General features: G+C 45.2%; 5 protein-coding genes across 5 annotated transcripts; 1 reads left to right on the top strand and 4 right to left on the bottom strand.

Annotated features, from left to right (window-relative positions):
* Nucleotides 1–4,727: 4,727 nt before the first annotated feature.
* Nucleotides 4,728–7,204, bottom strand: ColSpa_01374 (uncharacterized protein; the record flags this gene model as incomplete). The annotated part of the gene is made up of 2 exons (XM_049267586.1): nucleotides 4,728–6,618; nucleotides 6,666–7,204. 2 exons carry the CDS (start codon nucleotides 7,202–7,204, stop codon nucleotides 4,728–4,730), a joined length of 2,430 nt encoding a protein of 809 aa, XP_049123543.1.
* Nucleotides 7,205–8,967: 1,763 nt separating this feature from the next.
* ColSpa_01373 (uncharacterized protein) lies at nucleotides 8,968–9,192 on the bottom strand (the record flags this gene model as incomplete). Its single annotated transcript, XM_049267585.1, has 1 exon — nucleotides 8,968–9,192. One exon carries the CDS (start codon nucleotides 9,190–9,192, stop codon nucleotides 8,968–8,970), a length of 225 nt encoding a protein of 74 aa, XP_049123542.1.
* Nucleotides 9,193–10,091: 899 nt separating this feature from the next.
* On the top strand, nucleotides 10,092–10,430 carry ColSpa_01372 (uncharacterized protein; the record flags this gene model as incomplete). The annotated part of the gene is made up of 1 exon (XM_049267584.1): nucleotides 10,092–10,430. One exon carries the CDS (start codon nucleotides 10,092–10,094, stop codon nucleotides 10,428–10,430), a length of 339 nt encoding a protein of 112 aa, XP_049123541.1.
* A 6,598-nt stretch (nucleotides 10,431–17,028) lies between these two features.
* On the bottom strand, nucleotides 17,029–18,985 carry ColSpa_01371 (efflux pump fus6; the record flags this gene model as incomplete). Its single annotated transcript, XM_049267583.1, has 4 exons — nucleotides 17,029–17,802; nucleotides 17,862–18,297; nucleotides 18,350–18,663; nucleotides 18,725–18,985. The coding sequence occupies 4 exons, from the start codon at nucleotides 18,983–18,985 to the stop codon at nucleotides 17,029–17,031; spliced, it is 1,785 nt and encodes a 594-aa protein (XP_049123540.1).
* A 2,089-nt stretch (nucleotides 18,986–21,074) lies between these two features.
* ColSpa_01370 (MFS transporter fmqE) lies at nucleotides 21,075–22,808 on the bottom strand (the record flags this gene model as incomplete). Its single annotated transcript, XM_049267582.1, has 3 exons — nucleotides 21,075–21,465; nucleotides 21,544–22,503; nucleotides 22,579–22,808. 3 exons carry the CDS (start codon nucleotides 22,806–22,808, stop codon nucleotides 21,075–21,077), a joined length of 1,581 nt encoding a protein of 526 aa, XP_049123539.1.
* Between the last annotated feature and the right edge of the window lie 645 nt (nucleotides 22,809–23,453).

The following is a 23,453-nucleotide window of genomic DNA, read 5'->3' as shown; positions in this document are numbered from 1 at the left end:
GGATTTCTTGCCTTATATAAAGTATAAGACTACCTAATAGCCTAGCTATAAAACCTAAGTCTTATCTCTTTACTCTTACTAATCTGTAATTACACAAAGCAATCGCACAGATTACTAAGCAACTACTAATTAGTGTTAAATGGATTCTCTCTTCCTAAGAGAACCCGTTTATATAATTATACTTGGGTTAAAGTTAAGGTAAACTAAAGATATATTTTCTATAATTATCTTCTTAACTACAAGACTTGGCTTTTGTACATGAGATATATGATCTTGTATATCCCTAAGTCAGTTCAGTATAAATATACTTTTGATCCCCTTAATAGATAACCGAGGGCCAAATATCTAGTCTGTGCCCTCTGCTATAATGTGTGTCCCTGAGTCGTGCGTGTTGTATAACTAGCTGGTGCTGTTATTTTAACATTAAGAACTTTATTTATCTTAACGTTTAATTCTTAAAGTACTTTATACTTATAAACGTTATAGTTTAATATAATTAGGTTAACCTCTTTATTCTTTTTAAGTTATAAGTATATCTAATACCTTCTTTAGTTATATATATTATATTAATACTAATTAAGATAACTTAGAATAAAACTTAGTTTACTAAAGGAGAATAGTTGTTAAGCTAGTAGTATATATAGCTATAGAGGACTAGATATAGAGACGTTATAACTATATATAACTATAAGTTAATTATTAAAGATAGTTTAGGCTTTAAGACTAGCTTTTATAGTAAGTATAAAGGCTATTACTGTTTTTAAAAGTTTGTTTATAATAAGATTAGTTATAACTTTAATGTCTTTAAAAACAGACTTTTTAGGGAGTATACTCTTAACTTAATTAGGGCTAAAAGGCTACTTTAAGGAATAAGGAACTATAGCTAGTAAAGAGGAAGTAAAAGTATTAGAATCTATATAATAACCCTTATATCTTAACTTCTATCTTACCTATATAAGTATTACCCTCTTAAAGGTACTAAAGTTTCTTTTTTTAAATAGATTAATAGGTAAAAGTCTTATCTATAAGGATACTATTATAATTATGTTTTTAGAAAATTATATAACAAAAAGCTTAATTAGCTCTTAAGCGCTTATTATAGGTTTTCCTTTAGCCTTTACTTTTTCTTTTATACTTTTAACCTTCTAAAACAAAGTTATAGTTTCTATTAAGTTATTATCTTTAATTAAGTTTCTCTTTATAAGGTCCTTAATATAGTAGTTTAGTTAAAGGATAACTTCTTTGTTAAGTTATTTATAAGTGTTAAGAAAAAACTTACTTAGTTTTTACTAAGTCTTTTTTTTAGCTTTAATTTTTATTATTACTTAGTATTTATTAAGTAAATACTATAGTAATACTTTTATCTTTTTTTTATTAAAGTAACCTATAAGCCTAGTTAAGGCTTTATACTTATTAAAGAAATCAGTAATATTATAGCTGTTAAAGGTAAAGGCCCTTTTAGTGTTTAGCGGTAATATCTTAATAGTTAACTAACACAGGTAATTTGTTCTGCTTTAATTAGGCTTAATAGACCCTTAGTTCTTAGTTATATTTATGTTAACTATTGTTAATAGGTTTGCTATTAAGAGTTACTAAGCCTAGAAGTCTGTTATAGTAAAGGAGTCTAATGCTAGATTAGGGAAAAGGCTTATGTTCTTATTAGCTTAATTAGGACTCTCTTTGTATTACTAATAGCCTAAGCTTAAGTTTTTACCTTTGCTTCTCTTAGTAGTTCTAAAGTTAAGAATCCTAGGACTAGTCTTAGACTTAATATTTATAGTATTATTAAAGCCTTAGTAACTCTAAAAAGCTTTATTAGTAAATAAGACTACTTAATTAGTTAAACCTTTAAGTTACCTTATATTAGTTATTAATAGGGTTAGCTTAGATATATTACTAATATTTTAATAAGCTAGTTATAAGAAATATAAATAGTATTAATTACTTTAAATTAATCTTAAAGTATTACATATAAAATCTCTTTAAAGTTATTACTTAGCTTAGTCTATTAACCTAATTAGACTTAAAAGTAGTATTTTATATATTCTTATAAGGTATTAGTTTATTATATCTTTAATTAAGTTTCTAAAAGGAATACTTATTAAGTCTAAGCTAATTCTAAAAGAATATTAAATTTCTATTACTACTAATCTATTAATACTAAAACATTTAGTCTTTATTAATAGTATAATATTAAACCTGATTAGACTAAGGCTTATATAATAATAAGCTTTTAAGAAGTTCTAGGCTTAGTTTATAGTTATAATTATTTTATAATTTATACTAAGAAAGCTTCTTAGTTTATTAATCTTAGTAAAAGGTATTATTTTTATTTTATTATTTTTCTTTTTTTTTTTATATCTTATAGGCTTTTTTCTTTAATTAAGCTTACTTAGTACTTACTTATAAAAAGATTACTTATATAAAAGGTTTATTTAGCTATATTATATTATTATAACTAATTATTTATTTTTTTACTTTTTTAAAAAATTCTGCTTTTTTTAGGTCTTATTTATTATAGTTTCTTAAGGTTAGGCTTACTTTTATATCTAAGACTAAGTCTAATTAAGTTAAAAATATTATTTTCTTTATATCTTTTTAATAATATATTTTATTATTTAAAGCTATTTTTAAGGTACTAATATTAAATTTATTATAAAATTAAAATAAAATAATAAAAAGATTAGTAGTTTAATTCTATTATAAAGTACTATTAAAACTATATAAGATAAAGAAAGCTAGTAAGTAAATAGTTAATATATAAACCACACTAAACACTAAGGTCCTAGTATTATTACAAGTATACCTAGAGTAACTAATTACCCTAAGCAACTACCTTAACGCCTAGACTATAAGATACTACTCTTTTTAGGTTCTCCTTAGCCTAATCAAGGCTATAAGTAAACTAGAAAAGTATATCCTTTATGTTTTATAGTTTGTTTAGATTTGCTTTTGTTACTAAGTAATATGTATATATATATTGTGATCTTTAGAGGAGGAGAATATTCTCCTAGACCTTAGAGGTCTAGTTAGGCCTAAGGAAATAAAGTAATAGTTACTTATTATATGTCTTATTTAGATATTAAAGTAATGAATTTATTTATATTTATCTAAGTGCTTATCTAAAGATATTAAGCTTATTTGTTTACTTAGTGATTAGATACTAATGCCTTTTTAATAGTATCTAACTAGAGTCCCTTTTTGTACTTGGAAGGGTTCTGCTTAGTCACGTCTGATTAGGCCTGTGATTATGTCTACAGGCTGATAAAAACAAAAACGCGAAACCTTACCCCTTTCTAGTACTTTACCTTTTTTTCTTTTTTCTCTTTCTCCTTGTCTAATTCCCTCTCTCCCCCTATAAACCCTATCACATTTATTACTATTTAATTAAGTTAATATAAAATTTAAATTAAATATAAGGAAATATAATATATAATTGTTTTAGGCTATAGCCTAGGCTCTTAAGGCTATATTAAAGTAGGCTTAGGTACTAAGAAAAGAAGGTAACTTTGAATTATCTTTATCTTTACTTGTAGTACTTGTAGAGAGGTTATCTAAGAAAAGAGGCTATAAGCTATCCTTTTTGTTGTTAACTTTTTTATTACTATAGCCTTTAGTAAGAAGAGTCTACTTTTATATATTAATACTATTTAAGATATAAAGGACTTAGCTAAAGGATAAATATATAAGAAAAGAAGAGACTATAAGCTAATTACTAAAGGAATTAAGGGAATTACTACTTTCCTTATTACTTTTATATATTTTATTACGCTTTTTAAGTTAAGTTATATATACTATAGTAGTATAAGTATATATAATAGCCTTTTTATTAAGCTTTAAAAGTATTTATTCTTAAATATTAATATTATATAAAAAGACTATAATATAAATAAATATATATATATATAATAAAAATAAAAATATCTTAAATATATAATTATTATAATAATAAATAAATAAATAAAAAAAAAAGGCTTTTTTATTAGGCTAAAAGAAAATAATATTATTAAAAAGAATAAATACTTAATATAATAATTAATTAACTAATTAAAAGCTATTAATCTAATTAAATTATTTAAAGGTAATAAAAAAAAAAGTAGTTTTTTTATTATTAATAACTAAATATAATATTATATAACTATTTTTTTTATATCTATTACTTTAAAAATAAATATTTATATTCTTATTTATCTTTTTAAAGTAATTCTTTTATATATAGCTATTATTAAATATATAATAATTAAAATCTATTAATTTACCTAAAAGAATATATTATAATACCTTTACGTACATCGTATAGCCTTATAAGATTTGCGCTGGGCCCAGATTAACTATTAGTCCAGTCCCTTTGTGCAGATCCACCACGCAGGATATGTATTTATTCGTTTCAGACAAAGCAATCCTGCACGTAGAAATCTAAGCCGTTTTTCCTTATGTCTTTTCCACCCTAAGTGGTGACTCTACGACATATATCATGGATGCATGCTTTGTATGATCTGCGAAGAACCCTGGGCATGTGTCCAACAGCGGCTAGGAAGGAGAACAAGCGAGTCTCCTTTCTCGGGCGACTGACTCCACGGTCCTGTCACCGAGTCGTCGTTGGAGTTCAGTGGCATAGCGGCCACTCCATTCTTTAGGCAGGCCAAATTAGTGACTCGGCTTAGCGGCACGGCGCTAATAGCTCAAAAATTTGTTGTCTTCAGATCTGTCGGTCTTGCCGCATACCATCAGCCGTAGTTGAGCTCGAATCGGGTTGCAAAGCCAGGTTCCGTAGGTTCAACCTCTTTGACAGGGTGAAGGATCATTGGCGGTAAACAAGGCCGCCCATGCTCAACCTCCCAAAGCCTCCCACCAATTTCTGTATCAACGTACCCCATCCAATTGTTGTACAGCCTCGAGGGAGGCTCAGCACGGTAATACCACGTAGTCCCTTGGTACCTACGCTCTCTTCCGTAGCCGAAAGGACTACCCTCACCCCCGCTGCCCTTATCCCCGGAATTAAACCATTTATCCAGGAAAGTGCCATTCCAACCACGGTCAAACCAGGTAGGATGAGGCGCGAAAACGGCCTTGAATCCGTGCAAGAGAGCAACGGTCTGAGGAGTCATCTCTGAAGCGATATGGTTACCACGCAGATTTTCAACATGCATGATATCCAGAAGACGTTGGGAAATGCGGGATTGGGTAACAATAGTAGCCCGCCGCGGAAGGGTCCTGGGATCGGGATTTTGATCATCCTTGTAACCCCAGATTTTGTCCCCAAAGATCCAACTGCTGTTGACCGGGTCATAAATAGGACCCAGAGTGATGAGGTCGGCGTCCTCCCCGACCCCCCATCTATACGGGTCATCTTCAGGACTTGCCACTGGTGGCTTGGGACCGACGGGATGGATAAAAGGTACTTTGGGCGGGCCCCAGACCTGGCTTCTGCCGCGCGTCGCTTGTTCGGTATACATGCGAAAGTCGGTGTCGTAATTTCCATGGAACTCAGGAATGTAGTAGCGCTCGTTGCGCTCCCACAAACCCCTTCGAGGCTGCTTCTTGGAGAACTGTTCCAGGCGCCTCACGAAGTCGTAGCTATGGCCGACAACTCTGACGTCCATTTCCCAGTTCCAAATGTAATCGAATTCCGGGTGATCGATGCTGAACTTTTGCACGGAGAGCCACTGAGCATGATGAACAGTCTTCTCCTCCGCGTCCGTAAGCGCCGTGTAGACATCCCAGACGGCCTGGTCATTCCAGGGTTTGGTAATGCTGTGGAATTCTTTTGGGATATGCGTGTCGAGAATCTTTTGGCGCTCCTTGTCATCCCAAATATCGACCGAGTCATCGCGAACGTGTAAAAGTAGAAACACCTCATACTCCCCGCCGGACCGGAGCGAAAGCTCGGAGATGAGAGATCTGATGACCTGCTTGTCGTTCTCGGTGTATTTCTTGCCGGTATAGGTTCTCAACAGAACCGCCGTCCGAGCCTCGTGCGCTGCGTTCTCCCGAGTGTGCAGCTCGTCGTCGATCTCATTCCTAGGTACGGGCCCCGAGTTTTGCCTTTTCGCCATCTTCATTTCCTTCCCGTACTTTTCCGCAATGTCTGGATAAGTTGTCGTGAGGTATACGTTCGGCTTACCACTTCCGAACAGGGCGGCGTTCTGTTCCGAGCACTCCTTCTGCAAATCACCCCATTTGATGCTATCCCAATCGATGGGAAGACCAGTCTTGCTGTGCAGCTGAGGGGTCAGCCCGTACGGGCCAAGTCTCGTGTCGCGCTCGTAACAAATATTGCCGTCCATGTCTAGGGCGTCAAAGCCGCCCATACTCGGCTTGGGAAAGTCGCGTGGGTGGCCTTGGAAGACCAAGACATCTTCCACAGGTTCGCCAAGCGCGCCTACACATGGCACATATGGGGCGCGGTGCGTTTTGTTCCATTCGCCGCTGTTGTAGTTCGGGTACGGGTCGAAATGAACTGGCCGCTGGTTCGCGTAGGGCTGTTCTTCTGCAGAAGAGGGTCTGAAACGTTCCGCATGTTTGGCTAGCCGATCGTCTTGTTGACTCAAAGAGTTGAGCGTGTTTCCATAGATTGCGCCGCTTCCGGGGAGCCTATCATGAAGAAGTGTAAGTAACCTGTATACGGTTGATCGTGATGCGCGAGTCAGTGAATGTAAACTTACTTCTTGGCTGCCTCATACTCCCTCGCGAACTGATCTCGCAACTGTTGCTCATGATGCGACCTCGCAGCCTCTGCCTCCTTTTCATTCTTCTTTCTCTCTTCCTCCGTTTTTTCCTTTTCCTTTTCCTTCTTCGCCTCCTCTTCTGCCTTTTTCTTCCCCTTCTCCTCTGCTTGTTTTCTATTTCTCTCAATCTCATCATTCACTGTTTTCTGGTTTTGTTGCATTTCCAGTTCCTTGGTTCTCTCGTCCTCTTCCGTTTTCTTGTTGTCTTCCTGTGTCTGTAATTCACTGTCTTGCTTGAAGTTACCTTCGTCTGGCATCTCTGAATGTTCCGGTCTGGACGGCTCAGGTGGCAAGACCAACGGCTTGTTGCTGGACTCATCAGGCAGTGTTGTGGTGTGGCCGTGGCGCCAGATGACAATGTTCCTCCCATTGCGGATATAAGTCGTCCAAGAGGAGTAAAAGAGAAAAACAGCCAAAGCCAGAAATATGAGCGTTTTGGGTCGTGCCCTGGCCCTTAATGGACTTGGCTTGAACATGATGACTGTCTCAAGCATTAGAGGCTACAGCGCTCTGGTGATCCAGGACCCTGTGTGCAGTTTTGAGTCGATCAGCGATCGTGTGGCTTCGAGATATTGTCTTGGATATCAAAAAGAGATGTAGTACAACACGCCAGACTTTATGAGCCGATATCTTGACCAGTTGGCGCAAAAAGAGTGAATCTGGCCGTTCGTGGATGAGCGAAACTGTATCCGATGAACTTGGTGCCAGGGAATAAGAATTCCAGTGAGTCTTAAAGAGCATGTTCTCTGAGGGTGTCTACCGAACCGCTTCAAATCACAAGGATAGCCTTTCTATTCCGGTGTGACAAGTGCGTCTACCAAAACTAGATAGATTAAGGGTGCCGTCGGCAATATTAGGGCTGTGTGGGTTTCGAACATCTTACCTGAAAATCATGAATCACGCATAGCGTTATTTATAAACGAGAGACATACCTCTGCTTTAAATAACCTTTGACTGATCTTCTAGCCATATCAGTGACAGCAACAGCAGTCTTCTTGACAGCAGCCGCAACATTAGCCGTATAATTGGTTACGAAATCAGTTTCTGACTGACATTTTAAGGGGACGTATGCAAGATTCTTAGTGTAATGGAGTCTTACAAGAGTTCCTGATCACACCCTAAGGGGTCTCATTCTCTACAAGCATGATACATCGTTGGAAAATAAGGTTTTGACTACAGTTTTGATACATGCGGATGCTCAACAACTGTGGAGCCATGGCCGACTACAAGCAAATGTCGGGGAAGACTTCCTCTGATGAACAATTATGGAAACAGGACAAATCCTGTCCATTTCCGTTCGCGTTCGTGACTTGGTACTTTTCTTAAACTTACAGAACTAATTAGAGAGCATTTGTCGGTCGTTAGCTGCTCCAATTTAGTTTGACTTGAAGGAGTGATGATGCCAGCCCCAACGAAGAAATCAACCATTTCGGCAACAGATCACTTCTTGAGACGAATTGATCCTGTCTCTTTGAGATGAACTCGCCAAATTCCAGCGTCACGTCTCTCTGAAACCCTCGAAAGGTGTCCAAATGGCAAGGTCCAGGCGGTGGTCTAGGTTTGGGGTAACAGGATAAAGTTTGGGCAAGCAAGGACCGTCTATTGAAATAGCTTTATTAAACCTTTGTGATGGTGTGATTTGGCAACTGTTCCCTGCCGAGACAACCGTCTGTATCAGTAGCACGTAATGCTCTTGGCGCAACGCTCAACATCGTACAGATAGCCACTCACATTTCGCTCCGCATGAACCCGACTCATTCATCTTCTCGTTCATAAGCACTGCCCTGCTTTACTCTACCATAATCCTTAGGTCCCCTTCTGTAATGATATTTCACAGGATCAACCTAGACCGCGAACACCTGCCGGCGACTCTGCGTTAACATAAGACAATTTCCCTAAGTCTCGTGGGAAGTACTGGTGCCTGGTCCTGTCAATATTGCCATTAGGCTATCCGTCTTCATCCCGCATATGCCTGCACTCCCGGACTTTTGAGGACAGAAACGGATAGGAGGAGGTAATTGCAACTTTACAAGTGAAGCACACGTCTAGATTAACTCACTGAAACTTGCTTTTCTCTTAACAACGCTGCCATTTGCTCGATTTTGATGGTTACCACCCCCCATCGACTCTGTATAATTCTCCAACGTGGTAGCCCGACGCTTCCGGGGTGCAACATGTTAATTATGAAGCGTAAGGTAAACCCAGGACACAACGTCATCCTTCGTAACCTCGTAATTCGTCAAACAACACCTGTCACATCGTGATGTTGCTTCTGTAAGGATCGGGGCTCCTCTTGAGCGGCAATCCACCCCGCCCTGATGGCGTCCACCCTTTGCCGCACCAGACCCCGCGGCCAGACGACGTGTGGCTGGCCGTTATCGTGCAGCTCAGCTTCTTTTTTAATGGCAAAGGGCGCGGTGAGGCGCTTCGCGACAAGTTCGTGGAGCACCAAGGCCACAGGCATCGCCTGCTTGTCCAAAGTGCTTAGTATATGGTGGCTAGCTTCAGCTGGCCGCACGACGAAAACGTAATAAAGAACTTCTGGATGGTGCGATTCATGAGTCCGGGAGGAATGACTCTGGGGCTGTGGTCACGTTGTCCGGGTGGCTAACTCATTTGTTGTGGTGGGATCCTTCTGGTGACCGCCAGAGGACCTTTAACAACAAAAGTATGTCGAGGCGGCAGTTGACGCTAGATGGGGTCGAGTTCCCCGTCATCAGTGCTAAACATATTCCGGCTTCTATAACGAGATGCCCCGTGGTGGTTTTTAAAGACACCACAGGGCCGGAGCAAGGCGGCGGGAGAATTAACGCCGAGTTTTTGACTGAAATCCCGGGTTTCCAAATCCAAGATGCCTTTGCGAAGATGGTGCGACCCATCTCCGGTTGGTAGTTGTTAGCGCGCCGTCGTAAAGTTCGTTTCTAGTCAATAAAACACTCAAGAATAGCGACAGAGGCGGCAGAAGAGAAAATCCACCAAAGCACAGTACATGGTCTAATTCATAGACCAAAAGCTCTTGTAAAGGGCTTGGTCCAAGTTTATTCGATATAGAATCGCTTCTAAAAGAATAATACAAGTTAATGAAGCAGGACCTTGCCCCGCGACCACTTCGACGACGACGGCAGACTAGCGACGACGGCGCTGCCTGCCCCTCCCGCGCCCAAGCAAGAGCCCGAGCCTGAGCCGCCTGAGATGATACCCACTGCAGATTCCTACTACTGGTAAATGAAGACGCGACGCCGAGTCTTGCTTCCCCTCCCCGCTGGCTGTTCTGGGTAGGAAAACACAATCCTGTTTCACACCTTTGAGATTTACAACGTGGTCAACTGGGCCGACGACGGCGGCGACAGACTCTGAGACGAGATGAACGCCTGTGGCTATATCACGGGCTTGGACTGGTACAAATACGAGAAGGGCAGCACCGCGTTCAAGAGGGTATGGTTCAACCTCCTGCTGTTAATCAAGCTCGGCTGCGTCGAGCGCACCGTCAGATCCACGGGCGGTTCCAAGCTCCCCCGAGTCGACAAGTGCTTTATAGACGGTCCAGGGTTGAAGAGGGACCTAGGCGTTGGAAAGGCAGCCAAGGTCCCTCCGTTGGCTGTACCCGCGACGACGAAATCGACCCTGGTAGGCCCCATTTTTGTCGCGCTGTCGTACTCGTACGGCACGATGCCGCTGTCGCATTCGCACAGATCCCTATGAAGGTCCTCGGAGAGTTGTGTGACGGTGACTGCGACCATGGAGCCGTCCAACCCCGGCAGTAGCGCCAGGGGCTTCGAGACCATTGTCCGACGGACCAACATGCCCTTGCTCCAGGAAGAGATCCACACGCGGAGTCCTCGTCTTTGATCTTTCTGTCTGGGGATTGGAGATGTGCAAGAGTTGATATATATCCAGCTGTGAAAAGTTATTAAAGGGAGCTTTTGAGGCATTGTTAAGGCATGGTTGAGATTTGACATTGATTAGCCCATTACATATACTAAACAGTATTGTCCTTCCTATCATTTCAAAGGTCAAAAGATTCAATGGAATGGTCTCCAGCCTTTAAGAAATGGAGCACCTTATTCTTTATGAGACAAAGCAGATCAGTTCGTGACCAGAATGTTACTTGCACGAGTCAAGAGAGGATCAAGAACTGTTAAGATATCATCAACAATTATCCCTTTCTTCTCAGACGCTCTGGGTGACCAACTCGCTTTCTGTCCACCAACATGCCCACAGTTGGCAAAAGAGATTCCAGACAGACTTCTAAGACAGCATGAGGCAAATCCTTTAGTTTTCACATGACGACTTTTAGTTAAGTTCCTCTGAAGTTTTAGAAATGCATTTTATAAGCAGTTTCATTTAGTTCAGCCTACCACTCCTTTTACACAGAAATAACGCTTCATCAATTGAATCAGTAGCCACAGACTGTCGTCATAGTAGAGCAGAATGACATTGGGAGGTTTCTTGCTCGATCATTGCGTTATTTTGATTTCAGTATAGAGGGATAAACCTATCGAAATCGTGTGAATCCGCGATAAATGATCTTCCGAGCTTCGGATAACTAACTACTTTGCTAGATCCTCTGCCGGTAATCACGTTAGAAATGACTGTAAGAGTCTGGTATCGGACAAAGAATAGAGTCAACGAAGGCTACCCGTAGGATTGAATGGGTGACTGCCATTTGAATCTGTCTCTATGTATCCTGCTGTTGCTAACCGGCTTTCCCTGAAATGTCGCCTTGGACTAAATCATGTGAGAGACTTCCTTCCTTTTATGTGATCATGTCATAAGAAAAAGTAGGAGGGACTTTCTATGTATATGGCAGCTTATGTTACGTCGCCTTATAATAGGAAAATTCTTGATCCTACTCACCAAAGGTATACAACTACGTGTTAGACATCTAAAAACTTAAACAAGCACGCCACACTGATTAGAAATGATGGAAGGGTTTAAAATTCTCGTAATTAAGCTCTCAATGCGTTCCTTGAGATAATTAACACATTCTCCAGCTTCATGATTTGTTTACCGCCATTCCATCAAACAAGCCGAGTTGTGAAATTTTCCAAAAGTCCACATCTTCAGCAGGCATCTTAGAGACATTGGCCTTGCCTACTTCTAACAGAAGTTTGATAGCGTTGAGTCGATTCTGCTTATGTTCCTTGGAAAACCACTCTTTAGGCCTCCATTGAGATGCACTTGGAGGTGGCGTATGGCCCTCAATGTCTGTCGAATCAACGATGACTCTTCCTGTTTCAAGTAATAGCTTGACACATTCTTCTTGGCCATATCCAGCAGCCCAGGATAGTGGTGTGCAGCCATTTTTGTCCACGGATTGGACATTGGCTTTGCCCATGCCAATAAGTATCCTTATGGTGTCTCCATGCCCGCTTCGAACAGCCCAAGATAGTGGAGTTCGGTCTTGACTATCTCTAGACTCGACATTGACTTCACATGTTTCGAGAAATCCCTTGTTCGTTTTCACTTGAGCTCTGACAGCAGCCCAAGTGAATGGGGTGCGGCCCTGATTATCTTTTGCTTCAATGTTAACTGCATTCGTCTCAAGAAGCGCCCGGGTAGCTTCCCAAGTTCCATTTCCGGCAGCCCAGGAGAGTGGCGTGCGGCCAGCCTGGTCACCCAGGTCAACCATACTTAAACTTAAGTTAAGCATGAGTTGAATGGGAGTTTCTAGGCCCTTTTCAGCAGCGAGAGATAGAGCAGTCCGTCCATCTATATCTTGTGAGCTGATGTCGCCTTCTGTGTTCTTGCGTATTAACTCTGCGATCTCCAGGTAACCATTTGCATAGGCATAGAATAGTGGTGTACGGCCCATTTCGTCACGACAGTCAGCCCTGACGTAAGGATTGTCAACCAAGAGCTTGACGACCGTCTCACTACCAGACCCTGCAGCATACGATAATATCGTGCGCCCCTCTTCATCTACTGAGTTGACGTTGCATTTGTTAGTTCCGAGAAGTAGCTTCACAATCGTTTCGTGGCCCAATTCAGCCGCTAGCGATAGCGGCGTACGCCCCCCAGCTCCGCGATCGATATCGAAACGTCCAATATCTGAAATCAGGCTTGAGAGTAACTTCGTCATACCAAGACCCGCGGCGATATGTGTCAGATCATTGTCCTTCAAATACTCGATGTAAAATATCGCATATGTCTGGAGAATACGGTCGGCGTGTGCGCACATGTTCAACAGGTTATAATCCGGCCAGCCGAACAGACCGAGAAACCCGTTATTATAGGTTTCGGCGGCTTCGCTATGCTTCATGTGAAAGGTAAGACGAGTCAGCGCACGCTGGAAGAGAGGAAAATCCAGCAGCTCGTGATTGGTATGATTATCGATGTTCCATTGGTAGTTCCAAAACTTTTCAATGTCATTGAACATAACCATTTTGAGATGACGAACGTAACAGCGAACCAGGTAGCAGTGGGCAGCAGGAACTGATAATTCGTATGCACGAATAGTGTCGTCGAGGAATCGAAGGCCGTCTGTAACGAAAAAGTCCTTTACAGACTGATGTATAAACTGGACAACACGAGTGTTCCTGTCAGACTCTACAAACTCGACGAGTCCACAGCTGAGAGTTTTGATTCTTCTTTCAAATCTTGAATCGTCAGAAATGATGTCATCTGACTCCTGGAATTCTCGGATTGACTGTTTTGCCTCGGTGTCAGTCGCAATAGCCCATCTCAACTCATCAATTGTCAAGGGGAAGCCAGAGCAACATATCCACTGCGCCAACCTTAAGGTCTTCTTGCGATCATCTGTGGTCCGAATCAAAACAAGATTAAAACCGTTGAGCTCCTTAGAAAATTGCATAATCTCTTCTCGGATGCGGCGCAGTGATAATCCTTTCCGATTAAGTTTCAACACCTCGTCAGAAGCAAGGCGTGCCCATATGAAACTTCCATTGGCGAGATCAGATACCAGCAGTCGGGTTGCTGAATCCAAATCTTTTGGATACAAACGGTTTTCAACGAACGTAGCGATGTCCCTCCTGTTCTCGTCTTCCAAATTAATTGCCATTCTGTTTTCGGGTATTACCACGGGATAGTGGCGGCATGAGAGACAGATACTGAATCGCAAGCCTGTCAATGAAAGCGATTCGAGTTGTTTGGAGAGAAAATCAACTATGTCGTCTGCGACATCCTCACCAGCTTCGTCAAGCGCGTCAATGAAGAGTATAAGAGGCCTTCGTTTTAACACTCTCGGAAGTGATCGCTGGAAGAAGTCTTGCAACTGTTGTAGATGCCATTCCCATTTTTGGTCTACTTCACCAACAGTGTGAGTTTGACGATCAAAATGGGTTATCACTTCAGGAACAACCTCTGAGAAAGTGAAAAGAAGCTGATGTAAGAGTGACCGTAGGAGGCCTAGGAAACTCTTTTGCATGTCGTCGCCACGAGCGTGGAAAAAAAAGAGAGAGTAATGGCATCCGGCCCGTAAACATTTGAGCCCATCTGACGAGCATGCTTCATGAGCGTCGATTTTCCGGAAACTGGATGTCCTGCGATCCATAGGAGGCCACGATGTGATCGGATCCAGCTCTGAAACGTCTCGTGCTCTAGAAGCCATTCGCAAGTGTGCTGGGTGGCAATTCGGATTTCGTGATGCCGGCTATGCATGTCTGGGAATGCCAACGACTGTAGGCAACTCTGCATCACGTCAGATGAATTACGATGTTGTTTGAGAGGACCTAAGCTGCAGAATCAGTTCAAGACCACACTTTACAAGCTCTGCAAGGGAGAGGTGGTGACATACAGGGATTTTCAAATCGCTTGGGGACTTCGCTGGCGGCTTGTGCAACGAGTTCGGCAAGCCGTCCCTTAACGATCGGATAGCTTCCCCGGCTTTTGTCTTTGAATTTGACTAGGCCTGAATGATCGGTGTCTAGCGCAATGTTGTCTTCGTCTGCCATAGCGAATATACCAGTACTCGTAGCCGAAAGTTGTGTCACCAGTAATGACGGCTCGCCTGTCTTGCGCAGTCTCCCGTTTTCGTCAATCTCGACAACAAGTTAGCCCGCGTTTGAAATTCATAAACTATAGTGTCTAACCTCAAGCGTTGCAGAGAGCCGCAGTTCATAGAATGATATTACTTGGTAACGGCCCTTACAGCTCTGTGCGAAACGGGACGAAAGTTTTCTGAGGTAAGCTGACGGCTCGCCATGCCTCCCAACCTGAAGACTCTGTATGAAGGTTTCATTCGGCTGACCTTGAACAATGGCGTTCAGTGTTTCATTTCGCAGACCGTGATTCGGCACGCCGAAGAAAAGTAGTCCGAAGCAGGATTTACATAAATCAGACTCCTTATTTTTCCCCGGAAGCACAGCACGGATGAGCAACTCTTTGATCAACAAACCTCCAAGGCTATGGCCTATGAAGATGATGGGGCGATGGGTAGTCTTGATGGTCAGCTTTTGCCATTCTGTACCTCAAGGATATTAACAACCTACATCATCTTCTTGCCGGAAGCTGATAAGATGCTCCAAAAGAGAATGACCAAGCTCCTCTATTGACTGTTAGTTGATACTGCCCTGAAGCGTCGTATCATATCTATATAGTAAGATCCGAACGTTAGGTTGATCCTTGGGGAGGAAGTCGTGCAGCCATACGCAATCACTATCCGGTGCTTTCCAGGATCCAAGCGCATGACTACCAAGACCAGGCACAGCGATAATGCTGAGTCCAACGAGTCAGTGACTGCAGACATTCGCCACGATAGAACAGTATAATGTGGAAAGGTTCCTCACTCGACGATCGCGGTACTTGGACCTTGGTATAGAGGGGTAAACCCATCAAAATCATGGGAATACTTGTATCGATAGTCTTTCCGAGCTTCGGATAGCTGCTTCACCAGATCCTCTGCCAGTAATGACGTTTTAAATGAGACAGTAGCGCAAGCGGTTTCCTTATAAAATGGAACGACAGAGCGAACTGTCAGCGCAGTCACTGCCTTTTGTAGCACCTCGTCCTGGTCGACGATAGCCTTTAGGTTCTTCTCCAACTCATCAGACTGATCGTTCGGGATTTCATCCACGCGTATTGTCAAGCTCTTAATGTTCGGTTTCTGTTCCTGAACTTTCGGCACCTCGATCCTTCGTCTTTTGGGGTCTGGTTGGTGGTGGTCCTCCATCTGAATTCTCGATTGAGTTAGCTGTGGGCTTCCAGTCCTATAGGCGCGATGTGCTATTACCAAAATGAGGATCTCTGCTACCTCGAGCTGAGATACAGTTGCGAAGCCGGAGATTGAGTAGAAGTTTGCATTACCATTCGAAACAGAAGGTTTTAGGATGACAACATTGGCAGACTGCTGTCAGCATCTATTCCCGACATTATAACCTCCCAACAGCCCCCGCCCAGTCGAAAGTGAAGCGGCACAGTTCTCACGTGACATGCAGGCCTCGGCCGCCTGATCGCCAAAAAAAGCTCATAGCCGTGTGGTAGTTGCATTAGGGATCCTTCTTCCCAATGAACATGCCGAAGGCCTTAGAAAACCACCCTTTGTCCATGGTAGACCGTCCTGTATTACGGCGAGTAAATTGGCTTGTTTCAAGGATGCCATAGTGGTCGGAAGTAGCAGTTTTGTTGGGCGGGTTTTAATTGAAGCAGCATTTATGGTGTAATTGGATTTGGACTTGTTTGAGTTGCGACGCGTACAAGGCATGCTTTCTGGAAAAAAAGACATTTAACAATGCAATTGGAAGACTGTTACCCTCATGTTCATTCTAGCCATTTGCAGGTGATCTTGATATTCCGGTTGTGCCATTGGCTTCTTCTATTGCATGCCTGATGTGGCGGAAGAGTTATACTCCGTCATAAATCATGGTCCGTCGGGGTGCACATGTCCAGGTCTATCGAAAGACGGCGGTTTCAATCAATAAACTTGCTGGGGACAGAAAATGCTCAAGATTCAACGGTATGGCACAAGTGAAAAGAATGGTACAGGCACATCCCTCAAATTAGAGGCAAAAGAATTGTCAGAAGCCAAATGAAGACAAGAGATCAAGTTCAGTCAGTCTCAGTTTTGGACATTCCTCAGCAGCTTGATGAGACGCAAGTGAATGTATGATGCAAGATTCTGAAATACTCAAAAAGAAAGCCATTCCCATCCTCGGCATCCAACATACCCTATGTCTATAGTACCACAAACTCCATGCTTAGTGCCAAGTGCAGTCCATTCATCCACTGTCCCTTGCCTGTCAGTATCTCCCAAGATACCCGTTTAACATGTCCTTGACCCAGTGTCTAACGACATGCACCAGTCTACATACGTCAATGCTTCACAGCCCTCTGCGACCCAGAATTAATCAATGGGCGACGACGGGATGGGCTGGCCGCGGTCCTGGTTCAAGTTCAGGTTCAGATTCAGGTTCTTACGGCTGTCAAACAGCCTCGAAACGCGGTTCTCCTGCAACTGGTGCTCCGTCTCGTGCACCTTGTTCAGGTCATAGTGGCGGATGAGGAAGCTCGCGAAGAAGGCAAGCACCGCCAGCGCGACGTACACGCCGTGCACGCCCTTGAAGCCGAAGGCGTACGACTCCAGGACAGCGTCCTTGAAGGTGCCGTCAGGAAGGGTCTTGATGACCACGAGATACTCCTCGGCCCGCTGCGCAATGTCCTGCGCGATGCCCTTGCGCTCGAGCTTCATCGCCATGACGTTCTGGAACGTCGTGGACCCGACGTTAACACCGATGGCGCAGCCCAACATGCGGAGGAACAAGTACATGGCCGCCGCGTGGCCCGAGTTCTGGGGCTCCACGATGGCGCCGGTGACAAAGGTCTGCGCGTTGAGAACGAAGCCGTGACCGATACCACCAATGGCCAGGGTGACGATGTGGACCGGGAGCGAGGTGTCAACGTCCCAGTAGATGAGAAGGCCAGAAGCGAGCGACATGAGAGCCCAGCCGATCCAGATCGACCAGCGGTAGGCATTGAAGCGGGAAACGAGGATGCCGGAGATGATAGAGCCCGGTAGAAGGAGAAGGGTGACGGGGAGCATAGCCACACCAGCCATGGTGGGGCTATACTGCATAACAGAGAGGAAGTAGAAGGGGATGTAATAGAGCTGGCCGTAGAGCTGAGCTGGCCGTTAGCACATGCTTTGAAATGAACATTTGTGGAGTTGGCTCGACTTACAATGAATCCCTGCAGAAGACCGAGAACATAGACGGTGATAGCGCTCACGTCTGTGAAGAGAATCTTCTTCAAGAACGGGAACCTCGCATAACGGTGCTCGTACGTCAGCGTGACGATCAGACCAGCAGCGCCGATGAAAACGGGCACTAAAGTCTGCGCGCTGCGCCAAGGGAAGTCGTTGCCGCCCCAGGAGATGCCAACAAGGAAAGTCACCATGGAGCCGATGAACAAGAAGCCACCGAGCCAGTCGACGCGCTTGAGCTTCTCAGAGAAGGTCGCCGTGGGCGGCTTCAAGGTCAATAGGATGGGTACGGACACGAGAGAGTAGCCGCAGATGGGGAAGTTAAGATAAAAGATCCATCGCCAAGTGGTGTGCTCGGCAATGGCGCCACCGATGATGGGACCAATGAGAGAACCGACGGCCCAGGCCATTTGGCTTGCATATGGTCAGTTGACTGTTTGATTTCAGAGACGGCATTGATACTCACATGATTCCGTAAAGCTTTGGGCGGTGACGGAGGGGCACGATATCGGTGAAGACCACCAGGCTGAGCACATACATGCCTCCAGCACCGATACCTTGGACAACGCGGCCGCCGAGCAAAAGCGCGATGCCGCCAGCAACGCAGCAAAGGATTGTACCCACGGTGAAGAAAGCCAAGCTGCCAATCAGAATGATGGGTCGGCCAAAGATATCACTGAGAGACGCCAGGAAGGGCATCGCAACCGCGCATGAGATCAAGTACGCGGTGCCGACCCAGAAGGCTTGTGTAGAGGTTCCGCCAATATCTTGGATAATGGACTGCCAAGACACGCCAGTCAGCGTCTCAGTTCAAAAACAATGAAAAATGCAAAACACTTACCGGTAGAGACGTGACAATCACGTTGGCGTCCAAAGCAATGACAAAGGACATGATGGACAGCGTTGTGATGATGACCATCTGGTGCCTCGACGGCTTCCACTCGGGAGGGCTGACAGACTCATCCACCAGCATGGGGTCTGAAGCTCCTCGCTGGTCTATCTCCTTCGGGTCCTTGATGGCGGTATACGACGCCGGGTCGTACGCCGTCGACGAGTATGTCGACGTCGAGACGGCGCTCTCATGGTGTTCGCGGTAAGCCATCTTGAACGCTCGCTGCTTCAAGACAGTGCTGTACTTGCAAAAGAAGAATGGAAGAACAAGCAAGATGGAGAAAGGGAAAAGAGTGAATCAGACAAACTGCAGGTGCTCGCCCTTCTTTAGTATCTCCTTCGCAGCACATACCTTGTCGGTGCTTCTCTCCGCGTCTAGACGTGGCAATCACGTCCAAGGGCCGGTTTGCCGTGCGCTGGCGTATGCAAGGGGAACTCTAACAATATCGAGGTACATGATGGCTTACACATATTCACCGTAGGCTGCAGCTATCCCGAGCCTCACCAGGTATCACAAGTTCGGCCCAAAAAGGGCAGTCGGATACTCGGGGGGCGAGCTAGTGCCCACCGTCGCCGAGCTGCCAGCCTGACTGCGGCACGATTCGGCGTGTGCTTCATTTTCCACGACGCTGGTTTCTCGCTTGTTTCATTGGCGGCTGCTGCGTGGATCAGTGCAGAAATAACGCTCACTGACGCCACATGGTTGGCTCAGGGCTGAAACTGGTGTTGTGGTGAAGAGCTGGTGTGGGTGTGTAGAGTTTGTGCCGCCTGTTCTGGTATGTAGGAGGGAATAGGCGGTTTGATATCTTGGGATCAGGGCCTCGGACTCTGATCACTCAGCTTGTTAAGTTGTAGACAGCAAAGGAGAGCGCTCTACCGGTAGTGGTTCGGATCGGATCAAGCTGATAATGTCTTTGACAACACCGTTGAAAATGGTATTTCAGCTCCAATCAGGGTTATTTGTATCTGAATGCGACTGTCTGTTAGGGTGTCGAAAGTCTGACAAAAGCATGCTGCAATCATAAGGCTCAGTGTTATCTCGGCCGCCCAGCCAAACTGTCTTCTACTCAACTTGACGGATGGCTTGGCCAAAAACCACCACTTTGGTTCTAGCAGGTAGAATGCGACTCTAGATGGAGCTAGGTCGGGTAGGATATGCCGTACCCGTACCCGACAGACGGGACCCGTGCGTGCTTCATTGGTGCATACCGGTTTAAGGTAGCCAAGTGGCGGCCGTCTTCTGTTTTGGGTCTTATCGGTAAGTCGGGTTGGGCTGGGTTGTCGTTCTGGTTTCTTTCAACATCAGACGATCTGACCGGGAGCTCGAACAGACGTTCTTGGAACATCCCAGTCGCATAGGTTCTCCGGTAAGATACAAGCTTGATGGCATGTGGTTCGCGTCGTTCTCGCTTGGACCCACGTATGACTGATGCGAGCAGCAGGCTGTTGTTGAACTCTTGCTGGAGGGAAAGTGGCAACCTTCGGGCGATGGCCAGAGAGGATAAACTGGTGCGGACTCCCTCACCAATGATACGTGAGGTCGCGTAAACAAGCGGCTCTTTCTCAACTAAGGGAGGGTGTAGGCCGACGGGTCTAACGCTTTTCCAGTTGTTCCTCTTCAAGTCAAGAGAAGGCTTCCTTTGCTTTTGGCGATTCGCACACGTGCTTACAGACAGTAGGTGCTTGACCATATCGTCTCACGTCATCGACTTTTGGAAACGACACACAGCCACCGAGACTGTTTGAGCGAGAGGATCTTGCAGATGGTGAACATTCTCTGGCGGAGAATGTGTTTGAGCGCGCGTCAACATGCACCGTTGTACTGTGATAACTACACGTACGATATTAATCCCATGTTCGGGCGCGCGGACACCAGCGCAGGCCTAGCGCTGTCAGAAGAGAGATCTCTTGGTATGGCGCCGTAGGATCGCTACAATGTGCCATGAGACTTCCTGCTTTTGCATGGCGGACGTAGTACGTCGATGACGGCCAATTCTTTGTAGATACGGCAGTTGATCGACTCTTGTCATTCGAGTTGAAAAGTTACATCTAACACTGGAATCAACCGTTGAACCTGAGTTGATGGACACAGACAACCCGTTCGGGGGTATGTGCGCAGCTCTTGGCGAACAGGTATTATCGGACGAAAACCAACACCTAGGCTGTGCACAAAGAAAAGTTTCATTGCGGATCGAGGTGAGTGTCAAGGAGCGCGCCTGAGGCGCAGCCTGATTTGATCCAAAGTGAGGGAAATGTGCAGAAAATCTTTATTCAGGAGAAGCCGGAAAGTAAAAGAAACATTACACAACAGAGCGCTCAACTCGAGCCGAACCTTTATTTTCCAATTCCACGGATGAGTTGGTCCAGTGTCGGAACTGTCTTGCCGGTAGCCTCGACTCGAACATGCGATCAATTTCAGCCGGCGTTCGTCCCTTCATCTCTGGCACCAGGAAGAAGGAAACGACAAGCCCGAGAGCACAAAGTCCGGCAAACACGAAACCGGTCTTGGCTTTAAGGTTGCCCTTGTCGGGGTTGAACATGTACGGCAGCACAAAACCAAAGATAGCATTGTTCGCGCCGGCAGTAAACCAACCAATCCCTTGGGCTTTGGAACGCAGATGAAGCGCAGAGGTCTCGGCACTCACAACGTGCGACGCGGGCCAAACCCCAGCCCGGCCACAATAACAACGGCTATCAGTGATATGGCAGTGTACCTGCAAGCTGATGTTAGTGTGTGGTGGAACGTCCAAAGCACGTGCAATAACTCACCATACGGTTACAGGGCCTGGGAAGCATCCCGCGATACCCATGGCGGTCCACACTAGTGTCAGGAGCGACAGTGTGGTTAAGATAAGCCGCCTGCGCCCTATTCTCGAGAGGGTCCAGATGCTGACGATGTTTGCAATGAGGCCACAGACGAGACCGAGGATGAGGATGATGACACTCAAATTGGCCTTCATGCCGACCATCTGCACGAAATAACTGGATTTGGCAAGCAAGGTCAGACCAAATATGTTTGGTAGCGAGTTGGCGAACATGATGATCAACGTCCGCCGAAGATTGATGCCTCGGAAGGAGTCAATGTAGGTGGCCTTGGTCTGCCGTCTCTCATGCTCGATATTCCGCCGGATGATCTCGAGAGTATCCTCTGGAACCGCGCCTTGTACATCCAGCTTCGCCTGGGCCTTGCGGGCCTTTGAGTCTTGGTTCTTGCGGAGCAGGAATGTTGGGCTCTCGGGAATGAGGAAAGCCATCAACAACGGGAGGGCGGAGAACGGCCACTGCGATGCAAAGCAGATTGTGTATCCATTTTCCATGTTCATGCACGCAAAGATAACGGCGGCTCCCGTAAGCTGTCCGAGCAAGGTAAAGATGGGAAAAAAGGCAAGCAGTGGTCCTCGGAGGTTGGGCGGCAGGATCTCGGACATGTACGTTTGTGAGGTGGTCATTACCATGCCGATGGCCCCGCCCTGGAATCCTTTGCCTGCAAGGAAGACGCCGCGCCGGGTGTGGATATCGGGGGACAGGTTTGATATGAAGCAGACAGCCACGCCGATGGCTGACAGGAAAGAACCGACAGCGAGTGACGCCCGGCGGCCGTATCTGTCCTGGAAGATGCCTCCGATCAGGGAGCCAACCATGGAGCACCCAGGGCTCACGAAGTTCCAAAGACCGAGCCAGAGTGATGGCAGGATCCATTTGTCGTTGAGGCGCTGACCAAAATCTTGCCTGTAAGGGGCTTGGTTAGCCCAAGACGTCGGCACCAAGACCGGCAAAGAGCCGTATCAGGGAAAAAACACATACTGAAAGCTAGGCATAGCTGATGTGGTGCCAACTATAACATAGTCATAACCGTACATGAGGATGGCGGATGTCATTCCGACGCAGTAAAGGACGACACGACGCCACTTCTTGATGGACTGCCAAAGGGTAAGGTGGCCATAGTGGTTAGTTTCCAGCTCCGAGGTGCTGGTACTGGCTATACTGTTCACGGCCTCCAGCCGCCCCACGTTCACAAACTTATCGTCGCCCATAGTAGTGTGGTCGCTCATGGCATTTCCATTCGGAGGGCCCAAGGATTCGGAAGAAGTATCGAGGTCTGTTTGCCGCTCTGGAGGTACGCGATGGCTTATCTTTGACGTCAAAGGTGACGGCAATGGGTGACAATGACAGGAGGGGCGGGAGTTGTTGAAGAACGCATCTAGAAAATAAGGGAGCGACAGCATTTTGAGCCAGGAGGGTGGCATGCGGTTGGCGCCCACGAAGATAGGCTAACAACAGCTGGGCTTGGGTTCTAAACCGCATTCAGGTCTTGGCGATTCTCCGAGGTGGGATCCGCATAACCAAGACATTCAGGGTTGCATCGCAGCACTGCCAAGGGGAGTTATTTGCAACTGTGAACATCTGTGGTCCCCCAACGATGAGATATCTGCCCAATGGTTGGAAGATGGTGAAGTTTGCATGCTTGTTTCCGTCATGCTGGACACGAGAGCGGCTACTAAGATAGCTCACCGACATGGTTCACCTGCGACAGGCAGAGCGCAGCAGTGAAGATGGAAAAGAAGCGAGCTAGAGTGGCAAGTCGGCTCGGGATTGTCCCACCCATGGGTTGAATCTTGGGGGGTGGGGTTGCATTGATTTGCAAATCACCGTTGTGAGGTTCCGAGACCACAATCCAG

This window comes from Colletotrichum spaethianum (assembly GCF_022836535.1).
Source record: "Colletotrichum spaethianum MAFF 239500 DNA, contig02, whole genome shotgun sequence".
NCBI lineage: Eukaryota > Fungi > Ascomycota > Sordariomycetes > Glomerellales > Glomerellaceae > Colletotrichum > Colletotrichum spaethianum.
The sequence above is the reverse complement of the archived record's forward strand: the minus strand, read 5'-3'. Positions and strand labels throughout refer to the sequence as shown.